Source organism: Rutilus rutilus (genome assembly GCF_951802725.1).
Source record: "Rutilus rutilus genome assembly, chromosome: 22".
In the NCBI taxonomy this organism is placed as follows: Eukaryota; Metazoa; Chordata; class Actinopteri; order Cypriniformes; family Leuciscidae; genus Rutilus; species Rutilus rutilus.
Window position 1 is genome coordinate 9,321,066 of NC_140227.1, and position 13,809 is coordinate 9,334,874.

General features: G+C 37.3%; 1 protein-coding gene across 2 annotated transcripts in view; it reads right to left on the bottom strand.

Annotated features, from left to right (window-relative positions):
• Positions 1 to 1,296: 1,296 nt before the first annotated feature.
• The window catches only part of LOC311281915 (bactericidal permeability-increasing protein-like), a 142,485-nt gene continuing 129,972 nt past the window's right edge, over positions 1,297 to 13,809 (bottom strand). For both annotated transcript variants that reach the window (XM_084395279.1, XM_084395280.1), the window contains 7 exons: positions 3,254 to 3,313; positions 3,009 to 3,176; positions 2,852 to 2,919; positions 2,701 to 2,743; positions 2,546 to 2,609; positions 2,056 to 2,132; positions 1,297 to 1,912 (listed from right to left, as the gene is read on the bottom strand). In XM_084395279.1, the coding sequence (XP_084251405.1) occupies positions 1,871 to 1,912; positions 2,056 to 2,132; positions 2,546 to 2,609; positions 2,701 to 2,743; positions 2,852 to 2,919; positions 3,009 to 3,176; positions 3,254 to 3,313 (522 nt within the window). In that variant the 3' untranslated portion in view covers positions 1,297 to 1,870. The remainder of the gene's footprint in view (positions 1,913 to 2,055; positions 2,133 to 2,545; positions 2,610 to 2,700; positions 2,744 to 2,851; positions 2,920 to 3,008; positions 3,177 to 3,253; positions 3,314 to 13,809) is intronic.

A 13,809-nucleotide genomic window follows, 5' to 3' on the forward strand; every position in this document is an offset into this window, starting at 1 on the left:
TTTTTGAGCAACAGAAATGGTGCCCCCCTGGGGAGTTCGTGCACTACGTAATCTGCGTTTAGGGAGCGGCGGTACTGAGCATGATGTCTATGATCAGAATAGCATCACTTTACTAAACGGCCCAATAAAAGGAAGCATCGTGCACATCAAATACAGGCAAAGCAACAAATCATTATTATTCAACATATCCTGGATTTTTACATAAAATATTCAGATGTAACCCCAATTGTAATCGTTAACAATTTCATAAGTAAATGTAATTTAATTACTCAGTAACTGTAACTGATTAGAGTTCAAAATTATTTTGTAATTAAATTATGTAACACAGTTGCATGCAACTAGTTACTCCCCAACACTGCACGTTACCTTGTAAAGGAGACTCTGGAAACCAGAAATTAAAAATAACCTACCATTTAAAATACCACTCAGGACATGAAATTAAATTTGTATACATTGTCATTGCTTATGGGAGGTGCCCAATCTCATGCTTTGCCAATCAGGTTAGTACACCTGACCTATTCTTTAGGAGCTGCAAAAGTTTGAGGAGTTGCAAAAGATTAGTGGTTCTCTAATCTTTGGTTCTCCGAGATTTAGTAGCCAGAGATTTGACATTTAGGAAGAGAAGAAATGACTTCCTCCATCGGCATAATTTCAGTTGAGTTGGCATCTGGTTTATAGTAATCGTTCAAATGACCTTTCAACTTCCTGCAGTTATATTTGAACATTCCACTGCCTTCATGCATGCTTCAGATTGCAGAACTCACAAACACACGTGCTCAGGGCACCATATTGGAGACCAACCCCCACCCCATTCCCATAGAGTAAAAATTCAAATCGAAATTTTAAAGGTGTAAATGATTTATTTTAAAAATCATCTTTAAAAGCATATTATCTTACAGTTTTTCTCGATTGTTTACACACATTTTCTGAAAGCATGCCTCATATTCTCAGAACTCTACACACAAATCCAAAAACACACACACAATGGGCAAAACCCCTCATTTCTCCTGCAAAATGAAACTTTACATTCAAAACAATGTTATTTCTTCTCAAAATGGTATTTTGTTTTCAAATGACACACACAAACCATCATATGAATAGACATTTATAAGAACCAGTTGAACACTGATGTGCTCAATGTAAAACACTATGATGAATGGAAAACACTTCTTCTCCATTCATCATAATGATTTAGGCCTTTTTTTGTTCAGTGTTACACTTTCTACAGACAGTACATACATAAGTGTGTTGTAAAATATCTGAGAATATTGTTTTTATACTCAGAACACACAAATACACGGTAACGAATATATTTTATTTTTCCCACAAAAACAATGTACACAGTGTACATCCCAACCAACACAAAGTTGTACATACAGTGGTCTACATACAAAACAACAGAAGAATTTACTGTATACAGTTACAGTAATAAAAAAAAAATTCCAATGTTGGCATCCATTGCTCCATTGAAGAGCTGACCTGTTGCCCTTTAATGCTAAAGCTCTGATTGCTAATTGTAAAACTGTGTGACGGGTGTTTGCCCATGTGATGAGTCAGTGTGCATATTTGAATGGCAGTGTGTTCCTTGTGAAAACAAGAGATTTTCTGCATGAAAATTGTGCCAAAAGCAGAGAATTGTGTGTAGTGTTTTGAAAAAGGTGTGTTTTAGAACTGCAATTTGAGTGTAAAGCAGGAATTGTGCTTGTAGTTTAGCAGAATTGGTTCAGGGGGTTGGTGAATGAGTTACATGTTGTGGTCATTGTGTCTCAAGTACCAGAAAATGTGTGTAAACAATTGAGAAAAACTGTAAGTAGTAAATCTTATTTATTTTGTTTTTTTATTTAAAATTCTTCACCAATTCAGGTGAAATTTATCCCGTGAATTGAACATCTGTTCCAATCAACAAGTAGTTCTGTGCAAAAAAAAATAAAAAGTAAATTAGACCTATATAATAATAATTATTATACTTATTATTATTAATGTTAATGTTATTATTAGTATTATTATTACAACATATTAGGGCAGTGTATAAAATTGTAGAACACTAATGCAAACCTTCAAAACCTGGAGTTGAAAGTTTACAAGCTGCATCTTTCCAATGGCAGGAAGAGGATAACCTTCCTGTAAACGAGCTGAGAGGGAATTCCATGATTAAATAACATCTCTACAGCTACATCTATAATATAGCTTTTCACACTGCACTTAACCCTGGGTTGTTGTCGTTCAAAACCCCGCTTTTAACTCTGGGTAAAGGAACATTTCACAATTATAATTTAGAGGCGGGGTTAGCACTGCTTTTGACCCAGAGTTATAAAACCCTGCAGGGTGCTGTGTTAGAATGTTACGGATATTCTTACCGACAGCCAAATTATGAGCAATGTGAAACGTGAAGCAAGATAATTCAGGATTCCGTTCACTGGGGGTTTAGAATGACACAGGGTTAATTATTTCAAGTGTGAAAAGCCCTATTGTTAAAAAGTGAACTGTAAGGACTTAAAATTTCTCTAATAACAATAATAAATTAAAAATTAAAAAAACATCTTACCGTTAATCTTGGGAATCACAGCAATTTTCAAGACCATTGTGAAAATATTGTCAAGAGATGTTACCTGTTGATTCAAATTTTATGATGATATTCTGAATGATTGCTTTCAGATCAGTCATAAAAATAAAAATAAATTCATTGTCTGTTGTTCTTACCTGGAATGGTCCCACGTAGCTTTTTGATAAGCTCATATAAATTCTGTTTTAAGAAAATTATGCCATTTGTATCAATCCTTTAAGAACTTAAGAACAGAAACTCACATCCTGTTGTATATGGATAGACTGTGTGTATGACTCCAAAACTCACTTGTTAAGGGATACATTTCCTGCCAGTTTGAGCTCAGTCACATATATGTCGGCACTGACACTGCCCTCCTGTTGGTTGAAGGGAAGATTAATTGAAAACATTGTAGTTATCTTATTTAACTCAGCTTGTGGTTATCCCTCCTCTTGGTGCATCTTACCAGATTGAGGACAAAGAGTGGAGATAGTGTGCTGTTGGGCTGAATAGCGTAAGCTGTCACTGTACTGATTGCCTGGACAGTCATGTTGTTCGGTTCCAAAATAATGATCGGCTCCTTAACTGTCTCAACCAACAGTTTCATCATCAGACCAGGATACATTTTTGCAATCTGAAATAAATCACCTTAGACTTGGTGTTTTTTGTGTTTTGAATTTAATGACTGAACGTGGCTATTTATTTTCATACTTGAGGAATGAATGCTCCAAATGTCCTTGTGTTGAGACGAATTGGAGAACCAGAGGGAATCTGCAAAAAAACAAAAACAAAATATTTTAAGCAAAGTATTTTACATTTTGAATAAAAAGTCCCTCTAATGTCCTCATAGTTGGGACAGCTGGTGAGAAAGTGTTGCTCTGTCTCCACTTCTCCCTGGTCACAGTACAGTCAGAATATGATTGCTCAGTCTGCACCTCATCATTCTTCTTCTTAATTTACAGTCTTTCACTGTACTCAGTTATTCTGCTGTTGTGTAATCTCTATTTAGGGCCAAATAACATTCAAGTTTACTTTGTTTTTCTGTTGTTTCAGTCCAATAGTTCAGGTAATTTTCTTGTTGTGCTTTTATAGTTTGCCTCTCTCTCTCTCTCTCTCTCTCTCTCTCTCTCTCTCTCTCTCTCTCTCTCTTGTTTTTTTCCTTAGGATTATTATTATTATTATTAGGGCCCAAGCCCTGAAAGGGCGCAGAGCCCTATTGTTTTTCTTAGGATTATTTGTTGTTGTTTTCTTTAGGATTATTATTTTTATTATTAGGGCCCAAGCCCTTAAAGGGCGAAGGCCTTATTGTTTTCCTAAGAATCATTTTTTTGTTATGCATGTTATGCAATGCATCAAACTTTAATATTCTTTTTGGATGCTTTTGAGACTCTTCGCATGCTTGAAATTGCATGAAACTCGACAGACAAATCACATTTATTAGCCAGTAGACATGTGCAAAGTTTCAAAAACGGGTGTGGTGCAGGGGCTCAGTAGTGCCATCTTTTGACAAAAGTGGGGGGTTAGTTTTATCTACAGTAACAAAACTCTGTACGTATATTGTTTTTATCAAGCCAACAGGAAGTCAGATATTTTGGTTTGAATGTGGATTTTTTGGAGCATTTTCTCCCTCTCTCTGTCTGTCTCTGCGTCTCTGTGTGTGTGTGTCGGGGGGTGGGGGTGGGGGGGATTTGTCTGTTGGGTGAGATTTGCCTTTAATTATTGCTTTTCAAGGTTTCGGGGGCTTTTGGGAACCTTAACATGCTTGAAAACTAGAGATGGACCGATTGATCGGCTGGTGACCGGAATTGACCGATTTTCACGTGATCGGCCGTGACCGGCGGCGACCGGCCGGTCAGTCTGACAAATGCCGATTTTATGCCGGTCAAATGCACTCGGGCGCCGCATGACTAACATCGCGCAACATCAGCATCACACGTGCACACGGAACACACATGTAGGAAACCTCGTGAATTACGTCCGTTCAGACCGCAAGCGCGTATTTTTTTTCGGCGTGCATGTTAATCAATGAGTGCATTCACAACGGGAGCAGGAGCAGCGCGTGAGCGTCAAGCAGGAGCGTCGCGAGCAGTGAAGCGCGCGTTTCGGCGCCGAGTCTATTTGCTGCACTGCTCACGCTCAATTAAAGGGAAAGCACACTTTTGATGGACAAAATAGCCTAAATAGGGTTTCACAAAAAAGTGCCCAAAATGCACAGAATTTGCGTGTTTTAACAAGAACTGGTGTAGGCCATGTCAGAAAAGAAGACTAATATTTATAGAAAATGTACCCATTTAAACTTGTTTTATTATTCAGTTTGTACAAGTGATTGCAATAGGCCTGTGTGTGTGTGCTTTAAGAAATATCTTTATACTGCAAGGCTATATTTATTTAATTTTTTATTTATATATTATTTTATTGCCATTCCCTGTTTTCATACAGATGTTTAGTTTGCTAAATACATATATAAAAAAATGATTGGATATTGAATGTGAAAAGGAAATGGTTCTTCCATAACACTGCACTTCAGATGTGTGTGAATTACCCACACCTGGAGTAATTTACTTAGTTCTATTTTATAGCGTTTATCTGTTCAAAAAAATATGTACTATGCAAATTGTAAAATGTTCTATTACAGAAAAGATATAAAATAAATATTTGTGTGTGCTGTAAAGTGGTTAGAAAAAATGAAATCGGAATCGGCTAAAATCGGTATCGGCAGGTCAAACTTAATGAAAAATCGGAAATCGGAATCGGCCCAGAAAATTGTAATCGGTGCATCTCTATTGAAAACTCTTGAAACTTTGCACACAGGTCAGAACCCATCAGGGCCGGGCTGAAGCTGGTACCCGGGCATGGCAGGGGGGCTCAACGGCGCCCCCTTGAACAGGGTCCAAAAACTTGGTCCATATATCAAACACGCTTGCATGTAATAATATGAAACTCAGTACACATATAGATCTCATCGGGCCGAACAACTTCCGCACCTATGTTATTAGCCCCACCCAAAAGGAAGTTAGCTATTATGGGTTGTTTGGAAAACGCATGCTTTGGAATTTGATATACTCCTCCTAGAGAATTCATCCGATCGCCACCAACATTGGTCAGCTTGAGGTCAAGACATTGAGGATGCTAAATTGCGCATACATTCTGCATACATTAACTGATCATGATGAAACTTCAGCAGTGTGTTCGTGGTAAGAGGCCGATCAGATGGATGTAACTATTGTGAGTCAAAGTTATAGTGCCACCAACTGGCAGCAGGAAGTGTGTCACTTTCAAAATGCTTTTGACAAAAGTGGGGGGTTTTTTACACTGAAAAATAACAATACATTAAAAATGTTATGAGATTGTTTTGAATATAAGTTAATTATCAATCGCTGGAAAGAATGATACTTTTAAACATAACACTAAACCGCCATTAGGTGTCGCCAAGCGACCGTCTTACTGAGTGAGTCAGTGATTCGTTCATTCAAACAATTCGTTCGAATGATTGAATCATTCATGAATGAGACAGATGATTATGGATTGACCATTGAATCTTTAAGTCAACCGATTCGTTCAAAATACTGAATCATTCAGTAATGAGAAAACGCGTTGCTGTGAGATGCGCGATGGTTGTACTGTGATCTTTGTTTCCCCTTACCAGTCAGCCCCAATTTTGGCAAGTGATGCATACATGACATATCCAAAATAAAAAGGTTGCTGCTCATAAGTCATTCTGAATAGACACATAACCAGCATATATTTAGAAAGCCAACCCTTGAGAGTTTACAGTTTAAGACTATAATTTTGATCCAGACTGTTATTAATATTGAGATATATAAGCTCAAACATAAAAACAAAAACAACAAATATAAAGAATATATTTATTAAATGTATAAAAATATTATGTGAATGTAGGATTGCAACTTATAACCACAACTAAACTCTAGCCACAATTGTGGTCATGCTTCATTTCAAATCTGAGGATGATATCTCTAAAATCATGCGTTTTACGATGCCTATTGTGAGACCATGTCAAGGGATCAAGGCTCGAAATTGCGACCATTTTGGTCGCATATGCTCCTGAAATTTAATCTGTGCGACCTAAAAATATATTTGGGAGCATTTGTGCGAGTGCAAATAATGGTTGTGGTGCGACCTGTTTTCATTTCTCTAAAAAACGTTTGCAAATTACTTCACAGTGTGTACCTTATGTGCGCTGATACGCGATGGCCGGACCGTCATTCTATCCAACGTTATATAACCAATCCCGGGGTTTTTCCTGCATTGATTTTTTTTGGCGACCGCCAAAGCCTTTGATCGGTGCGTGACTGCTGCGCTTGACGAGAGAAAGCCCCGGCCGCGCGCGCACTCTCACGTCTTCAAACAACACGAGCGCTCCCTCGCGCATATTAATCAAAATCATTTGACACGATAGAAAAAGGGCGGAAGACCGAAGTTTCACGTGGAGCATTCGGAGATTTTCTTTTTTTCCTAATTTACCGTGGAGTGTGAATTGTGCTAAAAAATAAACTACCGGGATAATCACACAACGCTTGCCGTATGCTACACTTCCACTAATGACACTCCGATTCGCGAACTAATGACTCATTTGAACCGATTCACTTTAATGAATGGTTAAAACAACTGATCTGTCCAACACACTCACGAGACGTCTGAATCGGTGTATAACAAATCGGTGCCACTTTACAATAATGTTCCACTTATTAAATTCTAGTTAACACAGTTGTACTATTAATAAACTGCACTTTGTTAATTTGTTAACCATTGTTAATGTTAATTTCAACATTTGGGCTACTAATTTTTTTTTTTTTTATTTGTTAACATAGTTAATGCACTGTGAAGTAACATTAATGAACAATGAACAGCTGTATTTTTATTAACTATGATTAACAAAGATTAATACAGCATATTAATAGCAATAGAGTGCCAAGTGCCAAGCAAAAAATGCAGGGACAGGTGTGTGGCAAACAAATCAGGTTCAATTATTAAGGCTTTTAATCGGCAGGATACGTCAAATATAACCATACTGTCTATGAATATAACACCGCATACACCATCGCCAAAGAAGAGCTTGCCTTCACTAAATTTATGTCAAATGACAAATCATGTGCCAATATCATCGGGGTGAGATGATATAGAGCCAGAAGACCAAATTTCAAATCTTGGCCACAGGATGAAATAAAATTTGTTAATATATAATTTGTAGTTGTGGTGCTCCTTAATTTTTGGTGGGTGCTCCTAAATTTTTGCTGGTGCTCCTAACTTTTTGAAGTTGGGAGCACCAGTGCTACCAAGTAAAAAAGTTAATTTCGAGCCCTGCAAGGGATGCTTTGGAGAAGTTTTAGAGAAGGCTGATAAGATTCTTATCAAATATTTTATTGCCCTGTAAATACCCATTTACAGTCTTTGACTAATGTCTGGCGAGAAGAACTGGCCCATTCATGCTCTATTGATGTAAATCGACGAGCATTTCACACCTCTGCCTGTATGAGACTTAATCTTCATAATTCTTTTAGCCTTATTCTCTTGTTTGAATTCAGACATTATAGCCTTTATTCTGGCATTATGCTCGGCCATCTACACCTCTGTCATCCCACTATACATGAATAATCCACCTATTATCTTAAGTCTTGTTAGAAAACAAACACACACAAAAAAAAAAAAAAAAATATTCTTGAAACTTTATGCGAATTCTTTAAAAAATAGCTTATATATATTATGGAATAGAAAAGCTCCTGCAGCAGGTACAACAAGTAGCCTCAAGCTACATGACACAATTTAATTGTTTAATATTACACTTTTACTTAAAGCTCACTTTAAAACACCATCGAGTATTTGTATCATATTCCGGTCGTGGTTTAAAATGGTTTCAAGTCAAAAAAAGATTTTGAAATATGTTATATTTAGCATTTTATACGAAGCTATGGGCTATCCTTAACCTAGAATGCATACTGTAAACATTCTTTATTCATATGAAATACCCCAAATCGCACAAAAATCACACACAAACCACATATACTTGAAACCGTGCGTTTATTAGCTTCTTGTTTCAGATGAAGAGAAGTGTTTAGTTTTGTTTGTCTCGTAGCTCAGAATGAGGAAGTGTACACAGGACCGCGTATGCAGAAGAGGCAGGATTATGGTCACGTTGAACCACGTGAGATGATTGACAGCTATACAGCGAATGAGGGATCTCTGAGATCATAACTGACGCAAATCAGGAAGAGGAGACACACATCTCGTGGATCAAACATGCTGTTTGAGCTCTTCAGATCGCATAATTCAGTGGAAAATGAATAGAAATGTTATTCAGTATGAAGATATATGTTTTACAAACATGTGATAACTAATCATTATTTCTCCAAATATGCACACCATTGGACTAATAGCCCTGATAATATTGCATGTATCTGAACACAAATAAACCAGAGAAGACGTGAATGAATGCTTTATGAGTGACGATTTCTATTCAAAACAACGAAGGTTACAGATTAATTATTTTGCACTCCTGGCATAAATTAAGAAATTAATGTCACTGCAAACCAGTTTAATCATAAACAGTAGTCAAATATCGAAGCTGGAGTCTTAAACCTTTCTAATGATGCTCAGTTTGTCCAGATCAAGTAAGAGTGTGATGTTTTAACGAGTAATGAATGTTGAACAACAATTATCATGGGGCCGTCAGTGATCTTTGAAAGGGAAAGGGGTTAACTATTTTCTCTGCTGAAACAGAACAAAAACAGTCAATATTGCATCTGAAATGTAAGTGACGTAACTGTTTATTAAATCAAAGTCACAGTTTAAATCATGATGGTATTCAGGAAACAGCACTCATCATGTGAGGTTGCTTAACTGTATCCTATGTTAAAAATATAAAAACTCCATATTTTTATAGGCAGTATGTTGTTAACTGAGTTTCTTTTTCTTTTTTGTGTGCTGCGCTCATTTGTTTACATTTCTCCTCGAGAGGCTGCACGAGCCTCAGCACCCCAAGTGGGTAATCCAGCACCCGGAAAGCGTACCTTCTATGGGGGCATCCATTGGCTAACAAGCCATCACCTGCTGTTAGCATTCCATTGACTCCCATTCATTTTGGCGTCACTTTGACCGAATAACTTTACATCTGAGGCGTTTAAAGACTCCATTTGTCCATTGTTTATTTCTAAAGAAACACGACAATGTATAAAATGCTCCATTACTTTGTATCTTACACTATGCCCCGTAGAAGCCGTTTTTGTAAAAATAGGCTAACAATTGCGTCATAACCACGCGACTCTCTGTCGCACAGTAAAGAAATTACCGTATAGACAGATGGAGAAGCTCGCAGGCAATCAGGGGGACGTGGAGGCATAAAGTCCGATAAAGTCAAGGGAGAAGCCCATAGAGTGTCATAAAGTTGCTCCTGCTCCTAGCTCATGGACAGCTCCTACTCACGGTCTCCGTCTCTGCAAGATTCGGAAGGGAATGATTCAGATTTCTCTTGGCACAGCTACTAGAAGACTTACAACTGTCAGACAGGTTGCTCACGTCACATCTACGTCATCAAGCTCAGTTTGAGGCTGTGCAGTACGCTCAGCCATCAGGAAGTGAGTGCTTCTAAGTGACTTCACTTGTCTCCGTTGAAGTCTATGGGGTCGCTGTGGATTTCTTTTACTGTCTATTGGCGCAACCTTGTTACCATCAGTAATACATTTATTATCCACTATCGATCGCAACTTACAATAAATGTAATAAAATCAGAATAATCTCTCGTTTTAGTGATTCCCAAGTTTGTTTGTTTTTTGTCATTGACGTTCTAATCAGGCTACTTGTCTGGTCGGGCAAGTAAAATTCCCTTTTTCTTGTCCATTCAAAAAAGCCCTAAAATATATATACTGTATATGACATGAATCCATCTAAATTTAAATGATCTCATGGATGTGGCTGTTGTGGTTCACGGTCATAGTGGCACCAGCTGCTTCAGTAAATGTGACGTATTCAGACGACTTTGATGTGGTTCTTTTACATTTATAGTGTTTAACATTAATATTGCCCATCGTGCACAGTTACCCTAAAGGCACCGGGGTGGCGGTGCCACCGGCTTGGGCCCGTCATCGTTGCTCGTTTATTTTTTATTTTTCTTATTGCTTTTCTTTTTTGGATTGTTTAGTTTGTTTATTTTGGGTCGCATGGGGTTTTCCCCCTTGCGTGGCCATGGCGAACTCACGAGTTGGTGTTCTAAATTATCTCACGCAGCGCCACGGTGTTAAAGTGGCGTCTGCGGTGAGTGTTGAAGATTGTTGTTTGGCAATGGGAGAAGTTGTTGGGCACGACAGTATTTTTTCAGCGTCTAAAATGAATAGTGCTGTTGTGGTTTTTTCGAAGTCGGTCGAAAAGGCAAACGAATTAGTGGTAAAGGGAATTGTTGTAAATAATCTCTTCACACCTGTTCTTCCACTTTCAACAGCCTAAAAAAAAGTAACATTGTTTAATATTCCACCTTTTGTTTCTGATGATACATTGGTTAAGATCTTGTCTCGCTATGGAAAGCTGGTTTCACTGATTAAGAAAATCCTCATTGGTACTGCTTCACCACTGTTAAAACATGTAGTTTCTTTTAGAGGATTTGCTTATATGATTTTGAAAGACCGCAAAGAACTTGACTTGACTTTCTATGCCACAACTGATAAGATGAAGTGCTTTAACTGTGGTGCAGTAGGCCATCTGATTTGGACTTGCCCCAAAAGGAATAAAGAGGATAATTTATCGACTGATGGGCAAAGCATGATGGAGGCTAGTCTAAGTAGTGATGATGAGGAAAGGGTTGAAGCAGGGACTTCTAATGCTCACATTCTGAGTGTGAAAAATGTTTTTGAAGGAAGATGAGTTGAATGCTCCTGCTGTAGTGAGTGAAGGAGTCAGTGATGTCATTACTGAGTCAGTTTTCACAAAGGATAAAAGTGATACTGTGAATGTCAATCATTCGAACTGTGTGATGATGTTGACCTAGAATCAGATACAACTGAGTTCCAGGTTCCAAATTCCAGGTAAAAGGAAAAGTTCAAGTGAAGTTCAAATTGTTAAACAGAAAAAAACAAATGTACAGGGTGGGCCATTTATATGGATACACCGTAATAACATGGGAATGGTTGGTGATATTAAAGTCCTGTTTGTGGCACATTAGTGTATGTGATGGTCACCACCCATCTTGAGGAGTTTGCCCCCTCACATATACTAATGTGCCACAAACAGGACTTTAATATCACCAACCATTCCCATATTATTACGGTGTATCCATATAAATGGCCCACCCTGTAGTTGATGATGATGACGACAAAGAAGGGATGGAAAGTGGCAATGAATCTTCGGATTCAAATGTCTGTTTTTGTCAAAGAGCTTCATCCAGTTGTGATTATGACATAGAAGACATTAAACTATTCCTCAAAGCAACGAAAAATAAGAGAGGAGTATGTGTCTGTGAATATTTTCCAGACATCAAACAATTTGTTGACAAAACCAAGATGTTTATGGCGGAAAGCGTATTCACAAACAAAGAAATCTATCGATTAAAGAAAATTGTACGAATTTTAAGCCCTGATCTTGTAAATTATAATATCTAAAAAGTCAAACATGACGCATGGGTTTCTAGTTTTGTTTTTATCAGCTTTTGCTTGTTTTTTATTTTCTTCTTTTCTTTTAAAAATTAATTAAATTAATATTGCTTCCTTGAATATTAATGGAGCTAGAAATTTTAAGAAAAGAATGGAAATTTATGCATTTGTGAAACAAAACAAGTTAGATGTGACGCTACAAGAAACTCATAGTGATCTAAAAATGCTTCTGATTGGGCTAAAGAGTGGGGTGGTTTTTCGTTTTTAAGTCATAATACTTCACTTAGTAGTGGAGCAGCCATTCTTTTTGCGAAAAGGTTTAACCCACATTCTTTTCAAGTAGAAGAAATAGTAAAAGGTAGCAAACTATGACAAGAATGTTATTATTTTTATTTGTGTGTACTGTCCTGTCCCCGCAATAGAGAGAATGGTGTTTTTAAATATTGTGTTCTGTGGTACAAAAATGTAAAGAATAGTTTTTGTTTTTGGGAGGTGATTTTAACTGCACTTATTCTAATCTAGACAGGAATCATTTAGAACCTTATATACCTTCTAGAAATCGATTGATTCAATTTGTTAAGATGCATAAACTGTATGATGTTAAGACAATTAAAGGGCATGCAAAACCAGTATACTTGGACTCATGTGCGTGATAGAATAATTTCTAAGGCAAGATTGGACAGGTTTTACGTTTTCAAACACCATTATAATGTTATAAGGAACTGTCACATTGTACCTGTTTGTTTTTTAAACCCCAAAGTGCTTATTGGCAATTCAACACTGCATTATTAAGTGACAAACATTTTAAAGAATGTTTTAACTTTTTTGGGAGGATTTCAAAACTAAGAAAGGTTTTTATAACTCTGTACAACAATGGTGGGATGTAGGAAAAGCCCAAATTAAGCAACTTGGTTTACAGTTTACTCGAAACATCACTACAGAGACTAATTTTAGAATAAGTTTCTTGGAGGCTGATATTTTAAAACTCAAAGAATTGGCAGAGTCTACTGGTACAAGAGGTTTCTTAGACTTACTTTTAGATTAAAAAAAATAACAATTGGCTGATCTACTTGGTTCCAGGACACTTGGTCAGGTTGAGATTTCAAAATATGAATCAAATGGATGCTTCAACTAAATTATTTTTTAATTTAGAAAAAAAGAATGGTCAAAGTAGAACCATTCGATCTGAATCTGGAATTCTTTTGACAGATCTTTCAGTTATTCGCCGTCGTACGGGCAGTTGGTTTTTATGAGAATTTATATGTGAAGTTGCTGTAGAGCTAGAAAATGAGGGTGAGTTCTTCTTTGAAAACTTACCTCAGGTGCCTGAAAGCATCAACACTGGCCCTCTTAGTATGAGTGAGCTACAGAAGGCACTTCAAGGGATGGTGTCTGGAAAAACACCAGGCATCGATGGCATACCAGTGGAATTTTACAAGTCTTTTTGGTCAACAATAGGAGAAGATCTCCTAGAAGTGTTGAATACCAGTCTGGCAAAGGGTAAACTGCCTCAAAGTTGCCTAAGAGCTGTGTTGACCCTCCTACCGAAAAAAGGAGATCTTGGAGACAAAGTGTTGGTGTCCAGTTTATTTGCTCTGCAGCGATTACAAGCTTTTATTGAAGGTCTTAGCTAACAGACTGGCTAATGTAATGGACAGTGTTTTTCATCCT